Source organism: Folsomia candida, unplaced genomic scaffold (genome assembly GCF_002217175.1).
Source record: "Folsomia candida strain VU population unplaced genomic scaffold, ASM221717v1 Fcan01_Sc008, whole genome shotgun sequence".
Lineage (NCBI taxonomy): Eukaryota > Metazoa > Arthropoda > Collembola > Entomobryomorpha > Isotomidae > Folsomia > Folsomia candida.
Window position 1 is genome coordinate 2,733,500 of NW_019091200.1, and position 26,656 is coordinate 2,760,155.

The following is a 26,656-nucleotide window of genomic DNA, read 5'->3' on the forward strand; positions in this document are numbered from 1 at the left end:
GAGGAGCAAGTCGAATCACTAAATTACCGAACCGCACACACACCACCGGCTCCTCGATATAATTTCGACATGACATTATTAATCAGGCAAAGGGAGAGGAGAAAGCGATACGTCCCACTCACAATCAGTCGAGAGAGCTACATACACAGAAATGTCAAGTAGTCGTTTGTTTGTGTATCCCGTGTAATGTATCTCTCCATCCATCCGAAAAACATGTCAACTTGCAGTGTTTCGGGTGAAAGTAGATAACCACTTGCCAGAAATAACGGAAAGAAAGTGGTTTCTTGCAGGGATTTTGACCTGCAAGAAATGCAAGGCGCCAGAAACTACGTCCAGCCGCTATACTTCATACGGCGCGTGGCTGCTTGGAGCATCTTTCTTTCGCTTTTTTGCAATATCTTGCACCACGCATTTTTTGCTTTCCAGCACAAGAAATAGCCGAAAGAAAGTGGGGTTTTACAGTTATTTTGACCTGCAAGAAATGCAAGGTGCAAAAAATACTTCTCGTCCGTCATACTTCATACGTCACGTGGCTAGATGGCTCATATTTCTCGCAGTTTCTTGATTTCCAGTGCAAACAACGTGGCAAACCCGCAAGAAACGAAACCCTGGTTAACCTGCAGTGTCACCCCGATTATTAATATCTTTGTTATTGGGGGCTATCAGGTAACAAATTGCGTCTCACTTTCTCCGACACATACATACTTTCACCTCACCCAACGCGTTTTGTGTTTCCGATATTGATGCCATAACACACTCTCTGTCGGATTAACTATTGATTTCTGCGAGTATTTACATGTGGCATCTGTCTATGTACATGTGTAACGTCTCTCTCGGTTCAGTGGTAGTGGCTTGTTTTTCATCCTCCTTCCTCGTAAATACACGTAGTAGTTTCACTCCGAGGCAGTAAATCGTGGCAGTGGCAGAGAAAGAGTAAACACAGGAATGGTCAATCTTTTACAATTTCACTCCAGCAGCAGAAGGAGCGAACACGGTTGGATGGATGCGTTACACGGCTTATGTGGGATTAATAAGACGGGAGTGAGTGTCGTTTTGTTGGGTGGAGGTGCTTTCACTTCCTTCTTTCTTCCCATCTCAATTTATTTTACGGAGAATCCTCTACTCAAAAAATATCGGCAACTTGGTACATATTCCGTCCACAGAGGTGGGCAAAATATAGTAAATATTTTGAACCAAGTTCTTCCCAGGGTTTGGATTTCCGGGGCTGTTACACCCACAAAAAGAAGACAATCTGCATTGGGAATAGGGCGGAAGTACCGGTTTTATGAAGAAATTTACTTTTTATGGGGTTAAAATACTTTATCTATACAAAATCTTGAAAACTATATTTTGACCATATTAAAAAGTTGATTTATTCACAAAACCACTATTTTCCTAAGAGCTGACGTCTTTTCTACGTAGATTTTCGTCTTTTTGCGGGTGGAACATCCTGCAGTTCCACATAATATATTTTGCCCATCTCTGGAACACTATTCCACAAAATAAATATGTACTCGCCTAAGAGTAGACATAGGTACGTACATACACAACTCCGCTGATGTTGGTCGTGCTAAAAGTCTCACGTTCTCTGTCAGGATTAATAAGTATGTAGCTGCCAGACCAGGCCACACGTCTGGGTTTAGGAATTAAGTAAATGTAAATAGTGTCAAACATGCCAAAATAAATATCAATACTTCTCCGCTCCCCACTTGCTACACGACTTGAGAAAGAAAAGAGAAGAGAAATCTAACCTGGCCGAAACTATGCATGTGTGTACGTCTCATTTTCATGCCAAATTGAATCCTTGTTAACTAACTAGCAGTGCCTACTACACGAAATACCAGTGTTTAAAGTGGTATTTATCAGTATTTACTACTAGCTCAAAAGTGATAAAATGGTGTAGAGTGGTAAGAAGTTGTAAAATCCATTGGGGGAATTGTGAGACAAATTTTCTCATAAATTTGCAATTTATGATAATTTATGGTTTATAATTGATGAAAGCTAAATAGTAAGTATATGCACACATGTGCATATGTATATACGCGTAATACGAGTACGTTGAGATTTTGTGGGTCAAAATTTCCTCAGAATTTCCAATATTTTTAAACCCTTATTTTATTACTTTTGCTCCTCAAACATCACATGGATCGCTTCATCGTACATAAATCCTGGCTTTTATTTTCCCAAGAAATAAACCTCCTCTCTTCTCCCACCCGCAATGTTTACGAAACCTGTCAACCCGAAACATCTCAAACTTTAGGAGAGGGAACATATTGGCTTCACTCCTCACCTCAGGGCGTCCCCATCCTCAGAGTTTCCTTCCCAAAACGCCGTAATAATTTCGCTCCCTTGTCGGATCACAGGCGACACGTGTTCCTTCCCATTCATTTCACCACTCACCCGAAAAATTGATAACCTCTGTCATTCCTTCCGTCCGACATGACACGACAAACAAACAAACAACTTTCACCCTGAGGTCAGGAGGTCGGCGAAGGAAAAAGATTAAGCGATATTATTTTTACAGGTCATAGTTTACTTTTCTTATTACGTACTTTCCCCTCATTTTTCTCTGCGCAATTTTAATAAAAAAAAGGTCCCCTAAATCCTGTCTTGGACAGGAAAGAGGACGCTGCGGATCATAACCGACATGTTTTCCCTCCCACTCATGTTATCATTCAACTCACTTGAAAAAATTGATAACCTCTCTCCCTTCCCTCATGCGATGGGATATGACACGACAAATAAACAACCTTTACCCAGAGGTCAAGAGGTCGGCGAAAAAAAAGATTAACTGATTTTTATACAGGTTGTGCAAAGTTTATGGTTTTCTTATTACTCACTTGGTTTCAGTGTTTCGGGTGCAAGAAACCAGTTGAATGAAATTACGGCAAGAAAATGTTTTTTGCAGATGTTTTGACTTGCAAGTAATGCAAGAAACTACGCTGTAGTTCATACTGCGCGTGATTAGATGACGTATATTTTTTGCACTTTCTCCCAGTTTCTTGCACCTCGCATTTCTCGCATTTCTCCCTTTGCAGTGCAAGAAATTTAGCAAAACCCGCTAGAAACGAAACACTGCTTACACTTTCCCCCATTTTTCTCTGCGTACTTTTAATAAAAAAGAAGTCCCCCAAATCCTGCCTTGGACAGGAAAGAGGACGTTGCATAAGGCCAGGAAACAGCGGATTTGGTAGATGAGATGGCAAGTCGAGATTTTGCACGAAATATATGGCCTTCGCTTCAGGGTTTATCTTCTTCTTATCGTGTTGTTCTTCGCAACATATCCTCTTTGTTTTCCTCCGTCAGGAAGGCTTGGCTTTTACATGGTGATTAAATACGAGGCATATGCAACTACACACGTACATGAGTCTCCTCCAACTAATCTTTAGCTGAGCATGAAAAGTTTAGATTAGCTTTGGCTTAGTTTTGCGTTACATGACATGAAGGTATCGTGAAGGATACGTTGCTTTGCTCCTCACTCTCAGTTATTAACAACGGATTTATTAAATTCAACAACCAGCCAAGTTTTCCCGTCGGGTTACTTTCTTCCCGAATATTCTGTCATGTTTGGTTTATGAAAACCTTCCGTGCAGACGAGAAGAAGCCTGAGAAGAAAGTAGATAGTTGGACGAAATAAATATCAATAATCCGTGCCAAAAATGACAACAACAAAGACCAGCCATTCTCCTAGAAAGTTGTGCAAAAATCGAATTCATACACAAAATTTGCATATATACGTACTAGGAAGGAAGAAACTCGATTTATCGTAATGATGGGCACAATTATTGGCATTAATTGAGCCAAACAAGAAGAAGAAGAAGAAGTAGGTTGTGGTGGTGGCCCATTAAAAGTTGGCCGTGGTCTCAGACTACGACGATACGAATTAAATAATTATACGACGCCTGCTCGTTCTCTTCCTCAGTTCCACTCATGCATGCAATTGTCACTGCTAATTTATATACATTTATCTACGTAGTACCCTGTCTCCTCTAACAGGAAAATAAGTAAGTTATGTATACATACTTCCCTCCGTAAGTAAGTAATCAAGTGATTCGAGGTAGGAGGACGAGCGCCCTAATTTCATTACAAAGACAACAAGCTTGGCTTCCATCCATCCATGCAAAATGAGTCATAATTGAGTTGAAGATGACTCAACTTTCCAACTTTCTCTCGACACCTACCTCGTCTCCAATGTCTCGATGACTCCAAAATCAAACTCGATTTGTTTGATACGTATATACACAAACTTGGTCTCACTTTCTCCCCCAGCGACCACATTTATTATACAAGCAGTTTCCTAGTTTTTGTCAATTGTGTGGTTTGGTTTGTTTGGTTGACTGGTTTGGTTTTGGTTTTATTGATGAAAGAGAAAGCATCGCAGTTGAGTAATTATTAAGGCTTCTTCTTCCCACACACAATTCCTCCTAGACGACACGAACCAGCGCTTTCTACGGCTTCCTCCTCGTACAAAATGGATGAAATGCATCGACAAAAATATCTACCAAGCTTACTTTTTTCCTCCTTGTGCAAATTCCACTATTGGAAAAAACGTACATTCAAAAGGGTCGCATTTTCCTCCCCAAACAAACAAAGATAAGCTGCTTCCTCTTTCTCGGCGAATAATGTAGTAACGCGAAATTAATTGGGCCGGCTCTTTGCACAGGGGCAGAAAAAATAAATAAATCGCATGGGCACCGCACCGCACCGCCAATCCCCTCCATTAAACCACAACCGTCGTCCCCGTCCTGGTCGTCGTCATGTCATGAAGAAATCTCACCGTGTGCCAAGTCTCTGTCAGAATTCAAGTTGGTTGAACATGCAGCACGAGGATCGCGTGGCTTGGCTGGCAGGCAGGGCAATGTTTGCTCACTCGCATTTCTACACAAATTTGGAGAGAACACAAATTTTTACAGTATTCCAAATCCTACATGGTTCCAAATCCTGCAAAAGGAGTGCATGACTGACTGACTGGCTGAGTAAGCAGGAAAGGTGGGCTCTCTCTACCTACTCTACATTTATGTATGTATTTCCCTACGTGGCGATGCTTTCCATACCCGCTTTCATTTTCCTCGGCTTTTCTCTCCAAAAAATGTCCACGGAAAAGGGAGCTGGCTTGACACATACTTGAACTGAACGCATTAAACTCGCTGCTATCCTTCCCCACGTCGTGTAAGTGGTAGCGCAGTCCGACGGGTGCTGCTGACTAGTCGACGTCTTTTCCTCAAGGTGTATATCTCATTTTACTTAGGGCGGAAGGAAACCGAGTGAGAAAGAACAGAGACCTTCTTCTTCTAAACTTGCTTTCTATGGATGTAACGTGTTTATTAATAGACCGATTCATAGGCAGATTTCATACCCCAACAACCAACCCAGCAACATTCCTCTCCTCAGAGATATTATTTTATTATAGGGTCTCCTTCTTCTTTCTTCCCCAAAACCACCACCACCGTCCATTCGACGACGGAACAAAGAATCTTGTCCCACCGACCGACCAAACCACAACTCACTCGGACAGAATCAGAGCACAAGCCGTTACACACCGTTTAATACGACGAGAAGAAAAGTCAATGCGAAGCCACGCCAAGATTTATGCTGTCCAATGAATGATTCCCCATCGACCCACGGGGCATGAATCCTCTCATTAAAAAGTAATTATATCCCGCAGTCATTAATTGGCACGTATACATACTTTCAAAACCATGGACTCAAAATTTGGACACTTTCTCTCTATGTGATTCCACACAGGCCTTGATTAGTTCGTGGCTGCATGTGTGGAGAGAGGAAAAAGTGGAGGGAAAGTCTTATGCTGCTGATAAGAAGTTGGTTTTGGGAAAATGCAGCAGTGTGCATGCTACTTGGTGGAGAAAGCGGAGGGCGGCGGAAGGTATAACATGGGAGGCGAGGGAGCCGGAGGAGAGCAGTATAGTCCGACTCTTCTTACCGTTCAGTAGTTCAGTCGTTCCCAATTCTATTGATCCCGGGACAGCAGCCAGCCAGCACGAGAGACCCGTGTTACATACGTACGCCTAGGTTGGGCTCCAACTTTCTCTCGTGAGTGAGTAGCAGTGCTCGTCGTGTAAGGAGAGGAAAAGTCCGCATCAGAATCGTCGTCCTCGTCGTCGGGTCCCCCTCTCCGCTGCCTTCTTCCCATCCATCCACCCTCTTCTCCCATCTGCGACCAGGGAAATAAATAAACCACGAAATACTTGATGGGGTCAAATTGTACGTGACTTGGTCCTCAGCTCTCTCTCGCAGGGGGTGTGGTGGTGGTGGTGGTCGTGGTGGTGTGAATAATGGACACGTGTCACGTCAATGTGACCACGTTATAGAGGTCACAACCTGGGCTGGGACTCAACAAGGGGATAGCGGGGCACGTGGCATTTCCGTGACATGTGGACATGTCTTATCCTCCTCCCTCTGCTTATCGAGGGCAGGGAAAACCTTCTCCAGAATCAGTTAGTCGATTTCATACTCGTACTTTTGTTTTGAGGAAATTTATTATATTTTACTCTTTAGGCTGAAAAATTGGACGGATACTTTTGGCAATGCAATATTCGACTTTGGTAATGTCGCTACGAAATATGAAGAGATTCAGAGGGTGAGTAATTTAATTTGTGGCTAAAATTTTCTCCATCGCCACGCGCTCAAGTTTATGTTCGACGATTTCAGAGGTTTCAGTCCAGTCCGAACTCCGCCGTTAATCCGGTCAACCTTAAAAAAGTGGTGGAAGAAATGGCCAACGAGACCTATGTGTCGCTCAAGGAGAAAGTCGACGCTATTCGAGTAAGCCATCCTCAAACTAATACATTTTTACATTTTTGGCACGTGCAGAAACTCGCTGTTCGAACATGGCAAAAAATATCATCCATAAAAATTTCTTATTTTCGCACGTGCAGAAACTGGGCCACTGGGCTGAGCAGAAGGCGTTGGAGTATTTCGAGAAGCCCGAAGCCTTTCGCGAAGAACCTCCCAAGAGTTACTTAAACGCCAAGAAGATAAACTTCGTGGCTCCATTGGACGCGGGGGGCGGGGGTGCGAAAGGCTCCTCCGAACGGAGCACTGAAGGACCAGATCCACTCATCTTGGAGAAACTCAATCTCAAAATGGACGAGCATTTCGGCGTCAACGTCAACCTCAACACGAGTACAATTCATATTCCCTCGTTCGTCTACGACAGGCGTAAGTACAAAATAGCTACAAGAAACCTCTTTCACTTCTTGCAAATGATTACTTGCACTCGAAACACTGCATAAATATTCGTCACCTCACGTAATTAAAATTTTTCCTCACAGGGGAGGACATTTTGGACGGCGTGCACTGGACGAGCGGGATGGATGAAGTTTTTAGGTCGAATTACGCCAAAAATCCGACCCTGCTTTGGCAATATTTTGGAAGCTCGTTAGGCTTTTTTAGACAATATCCAGGTCAGAATCCGTGACCTTGACCTTAACTTTGACCCCTCCTGAAACTCTTATTAACTAGTTTCTTCCTTCTTCAGCAATGAAATGGCCAAAGGACAACACGGACCGGAAGGAGCCGGACATGTTTGACTGTCGCCTGCGTCCCTGGTACACCGGGGCGGCCAACAGTCCCAAGAACATTGTCATCCTTCACGACGTGTCCGGCTCAATGATGGGACTCCGGAGGGAAATTGGGCGCCACGTAGTTCAAACCATTTTAGATACTCTCACGGAAAATGATTACGTCAACGTGCTTAACTTTACGGATAAGACGTCTCCGCTCGTCCCCTGCTATAAGGACGGCTTGATTCAGGTCAGTCCCAATTATGCCACAGTCTTGGAAAACTGGTATTAAATCAGTACTGGCCGGAGTACGTACATATATTACTCTACCGACACTGGTAATAATGGGCATTACCGTTTAGTAATGTTGTGATAATGAGAAACTTACCACTAAGGCACAAACTACAACCTATCCGGTAGAAAGTGATTACCAAATCAATACCGGTGCGGAGTATTTGTGACGCAACCAGATTTTTAACAGTGCATAAATGCCTGCTCTATCGATAATTCCAATTATCCAATTACTTATTAAAGTATGAATTTTTAATAGGCCACGTTGGAAAATGTTCGCGAGTTCAAAGTGGCCTTGGATCAGGACAGGACGAGAGAAATGGCCAACTTTACCGCAGCTCTTAACGCAGCTTACAGCATGTTGGAGAAGGTATTATTTTTCTTCCCTTCCCAAAAATTCCCTCACGCTTTTAATCAAGTCATTTTATGACCAAATCCTTAATTTTAGCACCGAGATCTCAACCGGTCCGACTCTGCCAACTGTAACGAAGCCATCATGCTCATAGTAAGCACTATTCTACACAATTTTTCTAAGATGGACATGAAAATAAACCTTTCCAAATGAAATGTAGCAATAGAATGAAGCAATTAATTCCCCCAAAAAATATGTGGCCTTGTGACCTCGAGGCGGTGGTCCCATTAACCCCAAAATAGACAGGATCCTCCCCCTGGGATCGTATGTATGATGCCGCAAATATATCTCGATTATCTCTATGCGTTCTCGCGTTATCCTGCTGACAGACAGACAAACTCCTCGCTAATAGGGTTGCACCCTTTAATAACTCATTTTTTTACAGACGGACGGACTTCCCGACCTCTTCAGCGAGATCTTTGACCCCCACAATGAAGAGCTCTTGGGACGGACGCGCGTCTTCACGTATCTCATTGGCCGCGATGTCACCGAAACGGCGGAAATCTTGTCCATCGCCTGCTCCAATAAAGGTACGCACGCTAATTTCGTCAATTTTCCATCCCCCAAAAAACTGATGCCTTAATTACTTCTCTCTCTCTCTAGGCTATTTCGCCCACGTGACGACAATCGGTCAGGTGGAGGAGCAGGTAGTGAAATACTTGGCAGTCATGTCTCGACCCATGGTCATGGCCAATGTCCACACCGTCTCGTGGACCAACGTGTACGCGGACATTGTCGACATCCAGGAGTCGGACTGGTTATGGGACGAAAAGAACCGGGCGGAACAAAAATCTCGTTCTCAGCGGTACAAGGCCCTCCTCAAAAAGTTGAAGAACGAGACGGAGAAACAGGACTTTTACATCGTGGGGGACGACGACGACTCGCGCCCCGTCCCCAAAGGGAAGAAGAACATGGTGTCCTACTCGGCCAAAAGGGCGGCAGAATTCCTCGACTACGGCATCATCAATCCCAGCGAGGAGGAGTTGAGGGAGATGTTCGCCCACAGGGAGCGGCAGTCCAGGGTGGGTCAAAATTTGTATATACATATTTCCACCAGGGTATTCCGACCCAGGGTTTTATTGGGTTGGGTTTTTTGGGTTTTAATGGGTTTTAATGGGTTGTTAATGAATAAAACCCATTGGGTTTTACCATGTTAAATGGGTTTTATTTGGGTTTTAATGGGTTTTATTCGGGTTTTAATGGATTTTAACTGGGTTTTACCTTAAAACTATATTCTAAAAGCTGGAAACATCTATCATACGTGAGACGAAGTTGTTTTACGGCAGCTAAGCAGTTTAGTTCTTTAATATTGTACGTTTTGAAACCAGGAATAAATCAACGAATCCATCCCTTACCATCACAGGTTTCAAGTGATACAGAAAAGTAATTTCGGAATAGGTTAACTGATCATGTATTATTTAATACTACTCTAGACCATAACAAGTTCTTTTTACGGATATACTTTTTTTGCTCATAATAATGTATTTCGTTATCCATAAATACTCGATTTTTTCCAGAAGTAATAATGCACCTTGAGATCGCTAAAAACTATTAAATTTGGAAACATTAAATTTTGAAAAACTTTACAAATTTTATGAATTTTTACTCAACCACAAAAGCCCTGGAAGCTTTTGCTGGTTTGAATTTCTCTCTAATAGGGACATATTTAGGTTCTGTTGGAGGTAGAAAAAGCTTATATTTTAATTTTCAATATGTATGCTTGGAAATGTGTCGTATGGGGGACATTTTCACATGAACTGCTTACAAGACAAGATTTTTGCCGTTCTGGTCAACTTGGATTTCATTATGATGAGAGGTAGTATTCAGGAAAAAGAATTAATTATGGTCCCAAATGGTATTAAATTGTCATCAGTTAATATGAACAGATACGTACATATTCTAACATGGACAAGGATTTGCATATGTATGACTGGAATTGGGTTGCAATAGTTGTGAAAATTTTTTTCAGTGTATTATTTAAGTAAAACCTAATAAAACCCAATAAAACCCATTAAACCCATTAAAACCCATTAAAACCCAAAAAACCCATTAAAACCCATTAAAACCCCTGGGTCGATACTTTTTGAATAAAACCCTGGGTTTTTCCGAACCCTGATTTCCACTAGGTCCGCTCTCCTCCAAATTAATTAATGGCATCTCTCCACTGTTTTCTCTGATAAATGGAGAAAATAGGTTGACAGCAACAACGAAACCTTTGTGCTTATGACGAATAATGGGTTGTTGGGTCGACAGGTTTCGTAACACTGATCATAAATAAATACATATGTACCCACCGATCCTCGCACTTTGTAGAGAGAAAGGCGTCCAAAATTACTACTTTCCCTTCCGCTCACCTACTAAATAGTAAATTGTGCAATTGTACATATTTTATGCAGAAATGGCAACCTTTACATTCCGCGTCACTATATATGTGTACATAATCCAATAGTGCACATTGCAGCGGGCATAATACCCACGTATGCAATAACATAGCTACCTCTCCATCAATTATGCATAGCACGCTTTCTCTGCTCCTGGTCTGGTCTGGTGAAAAAGTCAAATCTGTCTCAAATATTGGGCTTAAATGGGAGTAAGTAAATTCTGGACACTATTGTCACCTGCTGCTGCCTCCAAAGGTGACCTTTTCTTCTCTCACAAAACTGTACATTTATCGATCCGACGCTATTCTTACTTCATAATCTTTTGAAATGTCTCTCTTTCTCTCCTTATTAACTTTTAGCCACTTCTCCTTCGTAGATAATATCGTGCATATGGAGGAGGAGAAAGTAGTGGAGAGAAAGTAGTCAAGCACAGAACTTGTCCCATTTCTCAAAAGCCAACAAGAAATGGACGATATGTCACCCAAACCACCAAACTCCTAAACTCCTTCTTGGAAAAGTATTAAAATTCATGAATTCTCACAGCCACAAAACCAAACAAGTCCTCGGAAAGTTGAAGAGTTAGTTGTCTCGTCTGGTTTTGGCCTCTCTTTGACCACAGCCTTTCAAATGGGAAAGTTTTTGCCGTGGGAGCTTTTCCATATTTCGGTCCTCCTCCTCCTCCCAGAAATTAGTCACTTGAGAAGAAAGTTCAAAGTGAGGCGATGCATGAAAGCGGAAAGCCAACCAAGATCATTCTCACCACTAACAGAATAACTAACTAACTAACTTACACTCTAATAAGTTCAAGTGCTAATTACGCGATTAAACTTCTAACCTCCACTCCACGAGGCCATAAAGTACAGTACTCCAAAGTAATTAGCGGCAGACTCTAACAATTAATAAGGCACATGTGTATATGCACTTTACCACCAACCAACTAACTAACTTTGTACCTAAATCTTTAAAATTTTGACCTTTAGTTTTGTGGCTTTACTCTCTTGACTTATTTTCCGTAGGTTTTATTAGAATTAAATTGTGGGTAGTCAGTTTTTTACGATATTTTGCATTTTGTACCTTCTACGAGCATTGTAAAAACTCTTCGATATAGGTAAAAAGTTTTACCCAATTTTCACTAATTTTAGCACCAGTAGCGCACCTCTAGTTTCTAATCACAACTAATATTTACTTATTTACCTTTACTAACTATGTAACTAACTGATTAATTAATTAGCCACAGCCACTTCCACCACTGCTTCCACTGCCAGCAGGACCACGTCGCACGAAGCGCGACTCCACCACCACCGTCACCTCCACCAATTTTTCACCATTTCACCTCCCACACCACAACTACCACCACCAGCCGTACCCTTTACCCTGGGGGGAAGCGCTCTCACTTGCCCTCGCTGCCAACAGTAGAGAGCATGATCACCAAAAAATTCTCTTGTTGGCTAGAAAATCTAAGCATGACGCGAAAAAGGTCAGTTTCCTCGGTGTGTGTAGCCACCTAGTTAGTTCAACACGGTCGAATAGTTTAGTTAGCAATAATTTAGTTAACTAACTGCCAGAGGGCGGATATGTATTTATGAAGAATCGCAAAAATATAAATTTTTGTACCTATTTTTGAATTTAATGCTCTAGATTATTTGAGGTCCAAGTTCTTTGAGCGAAAAAATGTCTGAAAAACAAGAAATATATAAAAATACGAAGAAATACTTTGAAATTTTTGTGACCCATAAAAGTTAGGGAACACACCCGCAAAGTTTGATCGTCAGTCGCCCTCGAGTGAGAAAGTTGAAAATAAATACGTATCCGCCCACTGTTAATAACTCCGCGATAATAATTATATGTATTTTGGGACCATTTTTACACATATTTGTCTCGTCTTTACGTCAACCCATAGTCAGATATTTGTGTCCTTACCTTAACCCGTTCCTTTTAAGTAGCTTCCATACCCAATTTTTCTTAGATTAGAAATACATAGTTTAAACATTTATACGTGCATGGCAAATAATTAACCTCTGCTAACATGCCATTAGTCATTAGTCGCACATGTATCTAGGCATAAGTATTGCATGAATATAATATTTGCACTAAAATATCCTCCTCCTACCCATCAATTTCGAGTGAACGGTTTTGATGTGAACTAATCCGAGAGTGAAAGTTGTTGTGTGTATGAAAATTATTGTGTTTCATCAGCAAGTGAAAGTTTTTACGAGCGTGGATCCCATTCCGTCCGTCCACATGAGTGAGTACGAGTACGTAATCGATCTGGGAGTAAATTTCGCAAGTCGTCCTCTCCCAAAATCCATCCATAACCTTTTATCTCTCTCTTCTCATCGCTCATGAGATGACGAGAAAATTCCATTCAACACAAATCTGCTCCTCTTCGCTTTATTAATAAAAGACCATTTCGCAAGCAGTTGGTGGATATATGTACCTGAGATTGAAATCCAATCCTCCATTCCATTCTCGACAGGATATTAGGTTTCCAAACCAAAATATAACATCTCTTGGGTGAGAGTGAAAGTGAAAGGATGTGTCATCTGTTATTATTATACTCTTATCTCGAATTCTTGTGGATGTATGTATTAACCTGCCCGATAAGATAATACGTAATGCAAGAGTATCGCTTTTCTCGGAGGGAAAGTACATATTTGTTTAAATGGGTATCTCCCATTTCATTCCCTGAAATAGTCTAGAGTTGGTTGGCTGACATGTGACAAAATTTACGAGAGATGAGTCGCTTTCTAAATAACATGCAGGCAGTGTTTATGCATGCAGACTTGGTATAGCCCGAGCCAAGGAAAATGCCTATTATGCAGACAGTAATCTATCTTCACCTTGCAAAATTTTATTTGCAACTTTCTCCTGCTAAAATATGTTCAATAATTCGTCCCCTAAGCAGCATGTCACAGATGGACGGACATGCTGATTATATAAGCTCTGACTCCGCCTACAAAAAAAAACTTATTATGCAGAAATTATCACCTTGAAAAATTGTACCTCTAACTTTCTCCAGCTTAAATCGGTTTAGCAGTCCGTCCGCTAACATGCGGAAGACGTACAGACACGCCGTTTACATAAGCTTGGGCTCCAACTAAGGATAAATACTAAAAATATTTCTTATACAGAAATTGTCACCTTGCAAAATTGTATCTCTTACTTTCTCTCGCTTAAATCGGTTTAGTCTGCCGTCCACGCGACAGACGTACGGACACGCCGATTTCATAAGCTCTGGCTCCAAAAAAGTGTTGCATGATATCCCTCTCTTGAGAGACTCGCTTTTTTGTGTGCCATTTGTGCAGAAAGAAAAAAAACAGTAATCCATCTCTATTGTTGCTGCTGCTGCTTTCTCCAACTCAATTTCCTTCCCAACTCTCTCTCAACTTTACTCTTCCCATGGCACGTCATGCATAAAATGTGGAGCACTTTTTTAAAAAAAAGAAACAGTAAAAGAGCATTTTCACTTGATACTTGATGAAGAATGCCAACGAGATGATGAATGTCCTCGAGGAGAAAGTACACTCGAAATCCGCTTTTTCTCCACTTCCATGAACACGGTCGGTCGAGAGATGATAATTATTCTGTTGTTTCCTATTATTCAATTATTTGCGCATTCAAATTCAGTCAAGAGGCAGTAACAGGAGGAGAAAGTCCTCTCGTTGCTAGTCACACATATTTACATAAATACAAAGAGCGCACTATTTATAAGGACGCTGAAGCGGAAGGAGAGAATTAAGTAAATGAATTATTCTGCCCTTCTTGTTTTCCTCCCAGATAATACAACATAATTGCTCTTTGTGTGTTTATGTAAGCTGCAAAATGTGCTATATATGTACGTATTTATGGATGGATGACTATGTCCTGCATTTTGCTGTGTCTACTGTATTTTACTGTGATGGCTGAATATTTAAGAATGCATTTCTTGAAAAAATGTGGTAATCTTACCAAAAAATATGGTGTTAATGAGACTTATAATGAAACATGTGGGCTGAGACCTTATCGACATTGCGACAAATATATAAGGGTGGGCAAAATAGACACTGTGTCAAAATACAGTATTTTGATAAAGCATCTTACCCACCTCTGAAAAATATATTTAAGTTGATTTAAGTTATCTGATAAAGTTGCTATCTTATTATGTATTTTGCAAAAATTAACTTCATTGATTTGTGCTTTCTCCAGGAAAACGTGGCGAAATGGGGTCCAAGTCCTCGCAAGTACAGATTCATGGTGTCCGTCTCCCTCCCCGTTTTCGACCAGCGGAACACCACGGAACACTTGGTGCGGCCTTTTTCCCACTTATTTTTTCATGTCGTTTTACATATCACTCATTTCAAACATTAATACAATTTCTGTACTCTAAAAAATGTACATTTACACAATTTCATACAGCTCAGAAGATTTTCATAATAATTTTCAGATTTCTTAACTCGTTTTGTTAACAGATGACTGAAGATGTGTGTATATACTCACAAACATATTTCATAATCTGATTATTTTACAAATTTTACTTTCACTTGTTAAAGGTTACTTTTAAAAAGTATCCATTTACACAATTTCATGCTCAGCTCATAAGAAAATTTTCATAATTATTTTCAACATTTTGACGATGTGTATCCATTTACATAATTTCATAATTACATCCCTCAGTGCTGCTGATTATTACAAATTTCACTTTCACTTTCAAAAAGTGCCCATTTACACAATTTCGTATCCTTCTGCTCCGAAAGATTTTCAAAATTAATTTCAAACTTTGCTCATTTTGATGACGTGTGCCAATTTACATAATTTCATAATTATATCGTTCAGTGCTGCTGATTATTACAAATTTACTTTCACTCTGAAAATTTACTTCTTCCAAATTTTGTGACGTCTTCTCAACCCCGCTAATTACATATATTTTAGGAATGGAATTATGGATGTCGCTATAATTAATTAATTTTGCCAAGAAATGAGCTCTGCTTTTGTTAAAATGAGTTGAAGTGATCATAATGTTGAAATATTAATTAATTAATTAATTAATTAATTAATTTTAATTAAGTTTGACTAAGTTTGCTATTTACTTTCTCTTCCTCTCTTTCTCTCTCTCTCTCAGACGCCTGTGACTACTAAAGCTCAAGCTAATAATGAGACGCAAACGGTAGACGAAATGACCAAGGTGAATTATTGATGCGTTCTCTCCACACACAAATACTTCTCGTATTTATCGTATCGTATTTACACTTATTTAGTTTCGTGTCGCCAACTAATTTGTTGCATGCCGTTGTCTTACCTAAAATTATGTATGTGCTTATTAATTCGCATGAGAAGTGTCGTGTTGAAAAGTATTTACAGACTTTAGAATTGGCGCAGAACTTGGAAAACTTGGAAATTTTAAATAAGTTACAAATTGCCCGTTACAGGAGAAAATTGCGATATTTTTGGGCGTTGTTGGAACGGATATTCCTATATCGGAGTTTCTCAAGATTGCGACCCCCTTCAAAATTGGGGTGAATGGGTACGTTGTCGATTGGCAAGGGAGGTCTCCCAGCGTATGCTCTTAGATTTTGGGCAAATTAGTGTCGATCACAAAGTGAATTAGTATGAAATTTGCAAAAACACACGATCTCTTAATGTGTAGATTTTTCAGAGATATTTGCATCCAAAGAGGAGAAAGTGCGCCCTAAAGTCGACAAATTTTACACTTTCCAAATTTACTGCGCGTTTTATCTTCTTCGGATGCAAATATCTCTGCCAAACTTGCCCACTCAGAGATTGTGCCTCTTGCAAATGTCATACTAACTGAATTTGTGATTGATTGAGACTAAATTGGCCAAAATTGGAGATCTTTCGCTGGGAGATCTCCATCGTCAGGTAGAAACCTGGACCTGTCTAATTTTGTATACATATATGGCTCCACTTTAACAGGTACGCATTGGCTCTGACGGAGAATGGTCACGTCATATTTCACCCGGATTGGAGACCTCTCGTAAGGAAATTACACCTTAACTCGATTTCTATTTATGTATGTATACCCTTGCAATTAAGATGCACGTTATGTACCTATTTCCAGTTCACCGACCTACTCAAACCCAATTACAACTCGGTCGACTTGTCCAAAGTCGAGTTGGCAGATACGGATCGCTACGAGAGGAATTTCGATCCCAAATTGATGGAGGTGGGTGCCAGCAGCCCACCAGCCCCTCAATCCGCCTTTAATAATTTATATTTTATCCAATTTCTCAGATGAGGAGAGAAATGATCAATATGGAAATGGGGGCTGAAGCCGCCATGAAAACCATCTCAGTTCGCGTTCCACTCGACGAGTTTGTAAGTCAGAGTCAAGAAACGAAATTAATTTCCTATTTTTCATCGATGATTTTGATTTCAGAGACGTGTCCTCCTCCGCCGGCAGAAGTATGCGTACGTCAAAATCCCCAACACGGTGTACACCTTGGCCATCACGCTACCAGAGTCGCAACAGTACGAGTTCACGGGGGGCATGGAGATCCGGAGGGATGGTCAGGGCAGAAATGTCACGCACTTTTTTGAAGCTCCCGATGAGCCCAGGCGCTGGAGGGTTAATCCAGACTGGACCTACTGCGAATATGTACGTACTTAAAGCCAAATTACCTTACTCTCTAATCCTTACTTTCACTATTTAATTTCTTGCGGGTTTGCCCCATATCTTGCACTACAAAGTAAGAAACTGCGAGAAAGTGCAAAGAAATATGCACCATCTAGCCACGCCCCCCAATAAGTTATAGCGGCGGGTCGGAGTTTCTTGCACCACCTTGCACTTCTTGTAGGTCAAAATAGCTGCAAGAAACCACTGTCTTCTTGCCCAAGTTGTTACTTACACCCGAAACACTAACTACATATTTCCATAATTTTCTATTTTGGCAGATTCGTGGGGCTCACCCCGAATTTCGGGACAACAAGGAAGGTCTCATCTTGCACTTTCTCCGAGAAATCCAGCAGGCCAATACCTCCTGGCCGTGGAGAAATACGGGCATCGGCATCACCCGAAGGCAGCCCACTTTAGACAGCCAAGTCTACATTTGTTAGTCCATATACTTCTCTCAATCAAAATATACACAAATTCTCATTTTTTCCTAATTTCTTCCAGGTGACAAACATTTGGTACAAGCTCTCGTCTTAGATGGTAAACATTTGCTACATAATTAAATTACGTGCCCCGCTACGATCTATTTTCTAATGTGACCTCCTCCCCTTGTGGTTGCAGCCAACGTGACCGGTGTGTTCAACCTCAAGTGGTATGAAAGGCAAAACGCATTCAATTTATTTCATCCTAGTTTTACATATACAAAAAATCTCTACATACTTCAATTTCTCTCATACTTCGCCAACATTGGCTCAAATCCCCAGAACAACTTGACAAACTCACAAATCTCGCCCCATGAAGTAGAATCAACTAAACCAATAGAAACACATTTATTAGCAGAGTAACCGATGTCAGAATTAGGCCGAATAGGATTACGGAATCCCAACAAATATGCCACATATCCAGCTATTATCATCTTCGCCTCGATGGTTTTGGTCTTGATGGTGTTCTTTTCATCATCCTCACAGTTGGCGAGTAGGTAGCACGTCATGGTGGGAGCTTTCAGTGGGGGTGGATAAATACATAACTCCTCTGTTCTACCTAACTGTCTATCTCTCTGTTTCAGTCCCTCTATCTCTAACTCCCTACCCTTCTGTCTCTTTTCGGTTATGCGTTTGTACTCCCTAGCACCATCACTTCCCCTTTCGTTCAAACGGCCCTTGAAATCGGGGGTGTTGCTCCACCCAAAATACCACATATTCCGACTCATGATGGTGTACAAAAAGGTCTTCCCTTTCTTTGGTTGTTGTTCTGCTGCTGCTGCTGCTGCTCCAAGAAGATATTCTCCCGGAAATAGGTACTTGACCTTCTTCCTCTCCGTTGGTGTTAAATGGCGACGAATCTTGAGTTCCATTCCCAACTCTTTCAGTCGTGCGTCGATCTCATCCTCCATTCCATAACACAAGGGGATGAGTTCATCCAAACTTATGATGGGCTGAGATCCGGGAGCGAGTTTCATAAACATTCCAATTGTCTAGAAATGAATAATGATGAAATCACAACTCATTACTCAAGATATTAGACAATTTCACTAACTGATTCCAATGACAGCATCCTTAGAGCCTCGCCTTCGTTGTTAAAATGGTGTCGCGATATGGATTTGGGGATTGGTCGACTTGCTAGGCCCTCCGTGGCACAATAGTTTTTCCACCCCGTGTAAGAGGAACATATCTGACTAATATATAATTCGGCCTCTTCATCTTTCGTCTGATCGGATGAATTCGACGCTACAGAGATTCTACCCCTTATGTGAAGAAACAACACAACGTCATTTCGATTGTAATCAGTCACTTTTGACACGGTATAGATGGGATTGGATTGATGTTGAATGCATTTGGGGAAGACATCACTCGAGAATGTTGAGTTGTATTGGTAACACTCTGATTAATGAGAATGACACCTTATTTAAATATGTATCAAAGATACAACAATCATCCACCTTAATTATGCTTACTTGGTTTCGTACAAAGCCTGAAAGCTGCATAGATCCATACTCCTCTAACTTGTCGTGGTATCTCTAAGCACAAATGAATTAACCCGGTGGTGGGGGCTTTGTGAATGATTAAAAACCATCCTGGTTTGTCTTCCACGACAACACGACCTCCTCTGCGGAAAATCTCCTGAAAGAGAACCTCCTTCTGTGCAGCGGTCAATCCCTGCTCCTCCTGGGTCAAAACAAGTTGTGGGGAGGCTTCATAAACATCGAGGTCAGGGGAAGTGGTTTCAGTCTCAGCCAGTCCAACTAACCGCAGAATCGTCTTTCTGATTTGATCGACCCCTTCACCTATATAGCATGACAACCTTACTAAATAGTGTGCACTAATCATTATCATACAAGTGGTAATTATTATGTTACCTTTAACCGTTGTGTCAATTTTCGTATCCAACAAAGACACGTGCCTTATTTGGAATTCTTCATCCAAATCCCCATCTCTATAAATGATCCCCCTTCCATCCCTGAGTCGCATTTCTTCCTCCTCCACTTCCATCTCCTCCTCATCAACAATGTAGGACCACGGGACGGGTTGGAAAGTCTGGTCTTCACGGGCAAGACTTGTAGCGGTTTCCGACTTTCTCTTCTCCTTATCCTTCGAACCACGGGGATTTAATTCCCCTTCATCACAGTTGGGGGCTCTCGTAGTCTCCACGGCCAAATGTTTACTAGGATCAGGGGCGGCTGTAGCAGTCTTTGCGGTGGAACTAAAAACACAAAATAAAAATATTCGAGTAAATATTAAGTACAAGTTAGTGGGGAGAGGAGGAGGAAGAAACTAAACACTAACAGGTTAGATTTAGCAGCAGGCGTAGATGGACCGGCTTTCACTAATTTCGCCTTTTTTTAACCACCTTCGGTGTCGTCCTCTTCTGCGTTGTGACGAAGTCGTCGTCTTCAGAAAATGACTCATCCACCTCCATTGTTAGCCAAACCAAACTAAAGTACAAAGTGTATGCACAAAAAATTAACTTTTAATTAACATTAATCGTAAGAATAGTAAACCAACATATGTAGTAAATTCCTGCCGTATCTATTTATTTGATTTTTCCATCTCAAGATGGAAGAGCCATAAGTCGCACATAGCTCCAGTCTCATAGTATTTTCTAGTAAATAATCTGTCTAAATTAATTTTAATTAATTAATTTTTGATTAATTAAAGGTATCGCTCCTACCAGAAGGACATGGGGTAAGGATCAACTCTGTGCTTTCTCTCACTTTCACTGCACCGCTTTCACCCACCAGAGAAAGTTGTTGCGTAACATGATCTTATTTACAACTGTTGGGCGTGCTCACTCCGACCTGTCAATTAGTGAGCACGTCCAACCACGTAATCACTACTAAATTGTGTCCTCTCTTCTTCTTCCTCCTCTTTCTCTTGCAAGACCACTAACGAAAGCGTTCATTCGCTATAATGAAGAGGTAATCGTACACGGTTCAAAATATGGGTCGTCATCTAATGAGACAGTCGCCAGCCAAGGGTTGACGTTGAAAAGTCAACTCTCGGCGTGGTGTGCTGTCTCCTTCTCTCTGTGTCTAAATGTCCGCTGCGTTTATTGCTTACACGGACGATATGGAAATTATCAATGCTATTATAAACATAAATATGCACTATTAATTAAATCGAGCACTAAAAAAGGAGGACGCCATTTAATAAAATCTTTTTGGTAGACAGATCATGAACCCGTTTGGACCTTTGGTGGGGTTCATCGCGACGAGGAGTGGGTTGACGCGGTGGGTAAATTACACAGACTCGACCCCCTTCACGTAAGATCAATATTAATTAAGTTATCCTAATGAGCACACTAATTACTTATGTTTTCAATGTGCAGGCCCTTCAGCCGGAGTGACATTCGAGGTAAGAAAGTAATTAATTTTTGGCACGTGCAAAATTCAATTTCCATTTTTTTTGCAGCCACGGAGGAGCTCTGGTACAAACGGGCGGTGGACAGGTACGATGTTGACCGTGGGCTGTCCTACGTCCTCTCAGTTCCGTACGATGCTGGGACGCGGGGGGACAGCTACGTGACGGCGACCCGGGCCATATTTGTCCACCGGAGCAGTGGTGGGAGAGGTGGGAATCGGGCAGCCCCACCCGTCCAACAGTCCGCACCCGTCGCGGTGGCCGGTGTCCAATTCGAACATGAAAAAATGGCCAAAAGATTTTTCGATATTGCTTCCAGGGTAAGGTCAACATAGGTCAAAAGCTGGGTTATCAGGGTTATCATGAAATTCTTATTGTCTGCAGTGTGACGGACGTGGCTGTCTGAAATGCAGAGATGAACTCGACTGCTACGTCATTGACGATAATGGTTACATCGTCGTGGCGGCGCGGCACGAATTCACAGGTAAAAATTCCATACATATTAATTTGCAAAAGCCTATTAATTTTATTTATTTATGACGGCTATAAATTCGCCAAATTATTTTTTACAGGTCGATTTTTTGGCGAAGTCCACGGCGAAATTTTAGAGCAACTCGTAAACCATGACATTTATAAGCGCGTCCACGTCGTGGATTATCAAGCCATTTGCTTTCACCTCTTCAGCAAGTCCGGATTTGGAATGATTTTACAAAATGTGAGAAATTAAAATACTTAACGTCGAATTTATTTCTAAATTGTAATAATTTTTCCCCAATTCCGCGCAGCCATTCCGTTACTTTCAATGGATGGTGAAATGGTTTATCGGGAGAATGGCCTGGCTCATGTTACAGGTCAACTTGCACTCGTACTTTTCTCCCGATTTCTCCGCTGTTTTGGCCGATAGTAAGTTCATAATTCACTCAAGTCCGTAACACAAAGGTGTCAATTGTTGCCAATTTTTTGCAGTAATTTACGTTGACGAGGAGTACAGCGAGGACCAGGAGAAGAACCCGAATTGGCACCCGTTCTTTGGGATCGCGTCCATCAACAAGACCCGTCTCCGCCCCTGCCACAAGGAGTACCTTCTCTACACTTATGGCAAAAAGTACTACTCCGACCTCTACACCAAAGGCTACCACCCCGGCATCCTCGCAGACTGCGATGGTTTTGGGCACAACGGGTAATTATATTATTCCTCAAAAAATTGGTCACGATTGTCTAATCTCGTCAAATCAGGTTTTACGGGGTCCATCTCATCAACCGAACGAATCTCATCATGATCGCTATCGACGCCAAGTGTCCAGCGTTGCGGAGTCGGAAGGGCGTTGGGGGCCAGGAGGTAAATAACTCCAGAATTATAATTTTTCAGGAATATTCGCGAATTTGCTGAAATAACAAAACTTTCACTACAAATTTTAAATTAATTCTCATTTTATTCCCCCAGGTGCAATACACGATAGACGAGGAGATAGAAAAGCTGGCGACGAGCAACGACGTGATTAACCAGATTTGCAGGACGCCATACATTCCCCTCGAGAGGAAACGACCCTCGTCCCGATGCCTTTTCTTCAATGAGGATGTGAGATTACATACGCATCTTATCATCACTTCTCGATAACTCACACTTAATTTTTTTACAGGAGAAAGACCTGCGCCCCGATTGTGGAGCCGCTGCTGGCCTAAATCCCTCATTCGCATTATTAAACCTGCTCAGTATAATTATTCTAGTCAAGAAATTCCTCCTCCACTAGCTTAATAATTCACTTTTATGTAGAGCACACTCCGTGTAAATACATACAACTCAGCAATCACCACGACGTAAAAGTTTACCTTGATGACAAGAAAGACAAAACATTTTAAAGCCAAGTAAATAAGTCCTAAATCTCTAAATATTTCGTATGTACAAAGTTCTTCGTCATCCACGACAGGATTTTTTTAAAAGAGAAAGAGACCATTTTTATGTCCGCTTCGCCACCACAGTCAATTAGTGAAAGTGCGTGCTTTCATTCTACTTACAATTTGGACTACAATTAGGCAAATCTAAATAGTTACAGATAAAAAAACAAACCCAATCTTTCACATTCGAGACTACAATTTACTAGAATCGTAACGTTCTACGATTATAAAATACAACAAATTTAATACAAATTAAAATACGTGTAAATATTCTACAAAACAAAAACCCAACTCACATCCCTTCCAATAATTAATTACTAACTGACTATTTAAATATTACTGCTTTCTCTCACTAACTAACTAACCAACTACTCGTTCATCCTCTCTCTTTCTCTCCAGTTTATACTTTCTCTTAGCTCATAGTTGTTGTTCATGTCTAAAAAAAACGATGAGTAATGTCCATGAAATTGAGCCTTTTTGCCATGCCTTTCAGTAATTATGTTGGAATTACCGTACCGTTAATTGTTACGAGTAGATAGCTAGCTGTAGAAGAATTAAGGTGAAAATCATCAGTATTATTGACACGATTACTTAAAAACTGGATGGATGACAAAGTGCACATAACTTTTTCATCACCACACCCACCACCACACCACCGACACCACCTTTACAAACGTACTACTAGTCTGTAAATACTGACATAATTTTGAGTCGTAGGTAGATAAATATTTAGTTAAATAGACGCCGCGCATTTATATATTGCCAATCATCAATAAGAAACAGAGAACCGTGTTGACCTTATAATTGACTTAGCGAGTATATACATAAATATGTACATAGACCAGTCTTTTACTTAATAAGTTAACAGTTGCGTAATAAGTAATAAGTAAAAATAGCAATAGTATTTGTTACTCCTTCCTACATATTTACCTACATACCAAATTAGATGTACATTTAATACTGGACTAGAAATAGGTATGTACATACATGAAAAACGGAGCTACATAAATAGTTAGTTAATTAAATGGAACTCTACTCATCCTTCTCCCTCCATCAGAAGAAAAGAAAGTAGTTCATCCTCATCTCATCATCCTTCGACATGAACGACGATGATTGATGCAATCATTCACAATAACAATAAAATATTACCTGCCTCTCATTTACGTTTTTATTCCTCTTTCTATTTACAGTAGTTACCTTAAAAAATCTTGTGCAAATAATAACCTCGATTCGTTAACGTAAATAAGAAATACGTCGACTCTCAAACAACGAAGTGCTCTACATACATAAACATGTATAGATTTAAGGGATATGAGTTCTAGATAGAAATCGATGATCGATCGATACGTTGTAAAATCGATTGATTAATTGATTACCAATAATGTCCCCTCCTTTACACTAATAAATGTTGGTCACGAAAAAAAGTATGTATGTATGTAATAACCTTACATAAATATTTCTTATGTAAACATGTAGGAGGGGGATGAATAATAAACCAATTTTTGAATACCGGAAGTCAATAAACGACTCTGTATATAATTTATTAGAAAATTAATTGGCAATTTTGTAAAATATGGTAAAACTGACTAAAAAGCTACTCACATAAAAATTTGCTAGTAAAGGATACTCGGATCTCTGTACGCCACGCAGGTCACCGGTTTTTGATGTCCATTGTACTCTCGCTCTGTCCGTGCAGTCTCCAAGGACCACAATCTCGCTAGATTATCTGACGAAGCAGTTATTATGTACTGACTGTCCCCTGTGAAAGCGGCCGACCACACCCATCGCTGACCAGAACAATGCAAATCCGCCACTAAGCTAGAGTCGGACATTTTCCATATTTTGCACGTTTGGTCGGCCGAAGTGGTTGCCAGAAGACTGGAAATTTTAATAATAGGCAGTTAGCAAACTACGTTTTTAAGCTTTTCCTCTTTTGAGTTGGGTGAAAATTGTATTAGCATCTTGAAATCACTTTTGTGCGTCCTCTGAACATTTTTCATATTGCCTCCAGAAATTTTAACCCAACTCAAGAGATAGAGAAAGTTACAGAAATTTTAAAACATGTTTTTAAAATTTCCATAATTTCCTCTCAAATTAATTTTGCTCCGTTTAATTCAATTATATTCTTAATTACCTCGAATCTGGGGAAAAACAGCACGTTAAAGCGTATCGTGAGTGAGCTTTTAACCTGTGGAACGGGCTGAGACGAATTTCTTCACCATTTCCTCCTAAAAAAATTGCACCATAATAGAATCGACAAGGAGAGTGTAATTACTCGTAAATACCGTCCAAGGTCCAAATGTAACAGTCTCCCTTGTTGTTTACAGCAGCCAAAAATTTTCCTGACGGGTCAATCGCAACATCCTGAATGGGAACGGTTCCACTTTGATCAGGAATCTACAATATGCATATAAAAAATTCCAGTTTTAATCGTGGATTTGATTTTAATTGTAATTAATAAGTGCCAGTTAATATTTACCAATTGTTCAGTTTTGTCATTCTTTAAATTCCACAAGTGAATCGTTCCACTCTGGTCTGCTATGATTAGTTCGGTATTGTTGGGATGCAGGGTGGCACACGTGATGGGGGACGAGTGGGTTTGGAACACTTTTTGTGTGGCATTTGTCCTATAAAATAAAAACAAGTGAGTAAACTAACTGACACAAATTAACACCAAAGTATCAAACTTATCTCCAAAACTTGATACACACCTTAAATCCCAAATTCTTGCATTGTCGTCTTCTCCCCCGGAAAACATCCACTGTTTACAAATCAAAACAAATTAATCACATTAATTAATATTTCACGCAAGACAAGTTAACACCCACCTGCCCATCTCGATTGAATCCTATGCACGTCACATTTTTCGTCAACCCTTCAAAATTCACGGCAGGACCTGTATTATACAAAACAAAAATTTGGTCAGTTTCTTCACTGGCTAAAAATCAGAAACTTTTACTAAATACTTTGCCCTGATCCTTGAACATCATAAATTCGAACATGCTGGAAACCTTAACAAAACAATTAAATTAATCCCGGTTAGTAAATAATTACAAACTGAATCAATCCAATTAAAAAGTAGCTTACCCGCCGCAGCGACCGACTTTCTGTCTGGGCTTATCGCCAAGTCATTTACTTGCTGTAATAAATATTAACAAATTATGAGTCAAAATACAATTTCAAATCACAATTAAATCTTGAACTCACCGAGTCAGGATGTTGGAACGTTTTGAAGCAAAGGGCCGTCCCCACTTGCCACAATTTAATGGTGTGGTCATATCCAGCCGTTGCAAGGACGGTGTCCGACCCCGTCGCTGCCAGTCCTCCGGGCGAATCGGCCAAATTATTATTGGGTGACCGTGTCGTGGGGGAACTTGGCGGAAGGACTGTGCCTGCTGTTGCTGGAGGAGGAAACCCATCTCCTTTATCGGGGCTTATCACCATTATTTTAATTCACTCGTTAACTACGTTTAAAACCAAACACATTTAAAAACAAATCATAATTTGTTTTTTTTAAATCAAATTTGTTTGTAAATAAAGTCCGTCTTTCGCACGGCGATGGGGCATTTCGCATTTTGATCCTCAGTTTCATTTCCAGTCTCATTTTCCTCTCCAATTTACTCCACAAAAAAGTCTCATGTTCCTCAGTGTCGATTTACAACAGCCCAATTAACATCTAATTCTTTTAT

The 26,656-nt window shown here is 40.7% G+C and overlaps 3 protein-coding genes across 11 annotated transcripts; 1 reads left to right on the forward strand and 2 right to left on the reverse strand.

Annotated features, from left to right (window-relative positions):
- Window positions 1-5,931: 5,931 nt before the first annotated feature.
- LOC110853214 (voltage-dependent calcium channel subunit alpha-2/delta-3) lies at window positions 5,932-24,482 on the forward strand. Of its 5 annotated transcripts, XM_035854486.1 has the most exons (33): window positions 5,932-6,455; window positions 6,517-6,598; window positions 6,670-6,783; window positions 6,897-7,179; window positions 7,293-7,424; window positions 7,499-7,773; window positions 8,074-8,184; window positions 8,263-8,319; window positions 8,612-8,756; window positions 8,830-9,248; window positions 11,839-12,084; window positions 14,793-14,891; window positions 15,706-15,768; window positions 16,013-16,107; window positions 16,518-16,578; window positions 16,663-16,767; window positions 16,836-16,919; window positions 16,981-17,199; window positions 17,496-17,652; window positions 17,719-17,754; window positions 17,836-17,866; window positions 20,370-20,396; window positions 20,593-20,629; window positions 20,883-20,974; window positions 21,040-21,065; window positions 21,123-21,391; window positions 21,456-21,555; window positions 21,644-21,786; window positions 21,857-21,974; window positions 22,038-22,251; window positions 22,308-22,410; window positions 22,516-22,650; window positions 22,712-24,482. In XM_035854486.1, the coding sequence occupies exons 1-33, from the start codon at window positions 6,391-6,393 to the stop codon at window positions 22,820-22,822; spliced, it is 4,254 nt and encodes a 1,417-aa protein (XP_035710379.1). In that variant the 5' UTR covers window positions 5,932-6,390; the 3' UTR covers window positions 22,823-24,482. The 5 variants fall into 5 exon arrangements, with proteins under 5 accessions (XP_035710379.1, XP_035710380.1, XP_035710381.1 ...); XM_035854487.1 differs by lacking the exon at window positions 20,593-20,629 and having other exon boundaries at window positions 20,879-20,974; XM_035854488.1 differs by lacking the exon at window positions 15,706-15,768.
- On the reverse strand, window positions 17,801-20,544 carry LOC110853672. Of its 4 annotated transcripts, XM_035854493.1 has the most exons (7): window positions 20,383-20,544; window positions 20,217-20,313; window positions 19,998-20,146; window positions 19,571-19,914; window positions 19,169-19,498; window positions 18,751-19,094; window positions 17,801-18,688 (listed from the first exon to the last, which is right to left on the reverse strand). In XM_035854493.1, the coding sequence occupies exons 4-7, from the start codon at window positions 19,701-19,703 to the stop codon at window positions 17,936-17,938; spliced, it is 1,560 nt and encodes a 519-aa protein (XP_035710386.1). In that variant the 5' UTR covers window positions 19,704-19,914; window positions 19,998-20,146; window positions 20,217-20,313; window positions 20,383-20,544; the 3' UTR covers window positions 17,801-17,935. The 4 variants fall into 4 exon arrangements, with proteins under 4 accessions (XP_035710386.1, XP_035710387.1, XP_021957673.1 ...); XM_035854494.1 differs by lacking the exon at window positions 20,217-20,313; XM_022101981.2 differs by having other exon boundaries at window positions 19,998-20,313.
- LOC110853673 (target of rapamycin complex subunit lst8) lies at window positions 24,116-26,617 on the reverse strand. Of its 2 annotated transcripts, XM_035854495.1 has the most exons (10): window positions 26,175-26,617; window positions 26,055-26,106; window positions 25,934-25,978; window positions 25,796-25,863; window positions 25,679-25,728; window positions 25,447-25,594; window positions 25,253-25,364; window positions 25,102-25,195; window positions 24,570-24,845; window positions 24,116-24,496 (listed from the first exon to the last, which is right to left on the reverse strand). In XM_035854495.1, the coding sequence occupies exons 1-9, from the start codon at window positions 26,409-26,411 to the stop codon at window positions 24,581-24,583; spliced, it is 1,071 nt and encodes a 356-aa protein (XP_035710388.1). In that variant the 5' UTR covers window positions 26,412-26,617; the 3' UTR covers window positions 24,116-24,496; window positions 24,570-24,580. The 2 variants fall into 2 exon arrangements, with proteins under 2 accessions (XP_035710388.1, XP_021957674.1); XM_022101982.2 differs by having other exon boundaries at window positions 24,484-24,845.
- Between the last annotated feature and the right edge of the window lie 39 nt (window positions 26,618-26,656).

What these genes read in the sequence shown, in the direction of transcription:
- LOC110853214 (XM_035854486.1), top strand. Translation starts at nt 6,391, where the DNA reads ATGTGGACATGTCTTATCCTCCTCCCTCTGCTTATCGAGGGCAGGGAA. An exon ending in CTCGTTCGTCTACGACAGGC is followed by an intron (nt 7,180 to 7,292) that starts GTAAGTACAAAA and finishes TTTTCCTCACAG; the next exon opens with GGGAGGACATTTTGGACGGC. An exon ending in ACAAGCTCTCGTCTTAGATG is followed by an intron (nt 17,755 to 17,835) that starts GTAAACATTTGC and finishes TTGTGGTTGCAG; the next exon opens with CCAACGTGACCGGTGTGTTC.
- LOC110853672 (XM_035854494.1), bottom strand. Translation starts at nt 19,703, where the DNA reads ATGGAAGTGGAGGAGGAAGAAATGCGACTCAGGGATGGAAGGGGGATC. An exon ending in AATTGACACAACGGTTAAAG is followed by an intron (nt 19,499 to 19,570) that starts GTAACATAATAA and finishes CATGCTATATAG; the next exon opens with GTGAAGGGGTCGATCAAATC. An exon ending in GGATGCTGTCATTGGAATCA is followed by an intron (nt 18,689 to 18,750) that starts GTTAGTGAAATT and finishes ATTCATTTCTAG; the next exon opens with ACAATTGGAATGTTTATGAA.
- LOC110853673 (XM_035854495.1), bottom strand. Translation starts at nt 26,411, where the DNA reads ATGGTGATAAGCCCCGATAAAGGAGATGGGTTTCCTCCTCCAGCAACA. An exon ending in ATGACAAAACTGAACAATTG is followed by an intron (nt 25,365 to 25,446) that starts GTAAATATTAAC and finishes TGCATATTGTAG; the next exon opens with ATTCCTGATCAAAGTGGAAC. An exon ending in TGTTTTTCCCCAGATTCGAG is followed by an intron (nt 24,846 to 25,101) that starts GTAATTAAGAAT and finishes TAAAATTTCCAG; the next exon opens with TCTTCTGGCAACCACTTCGG.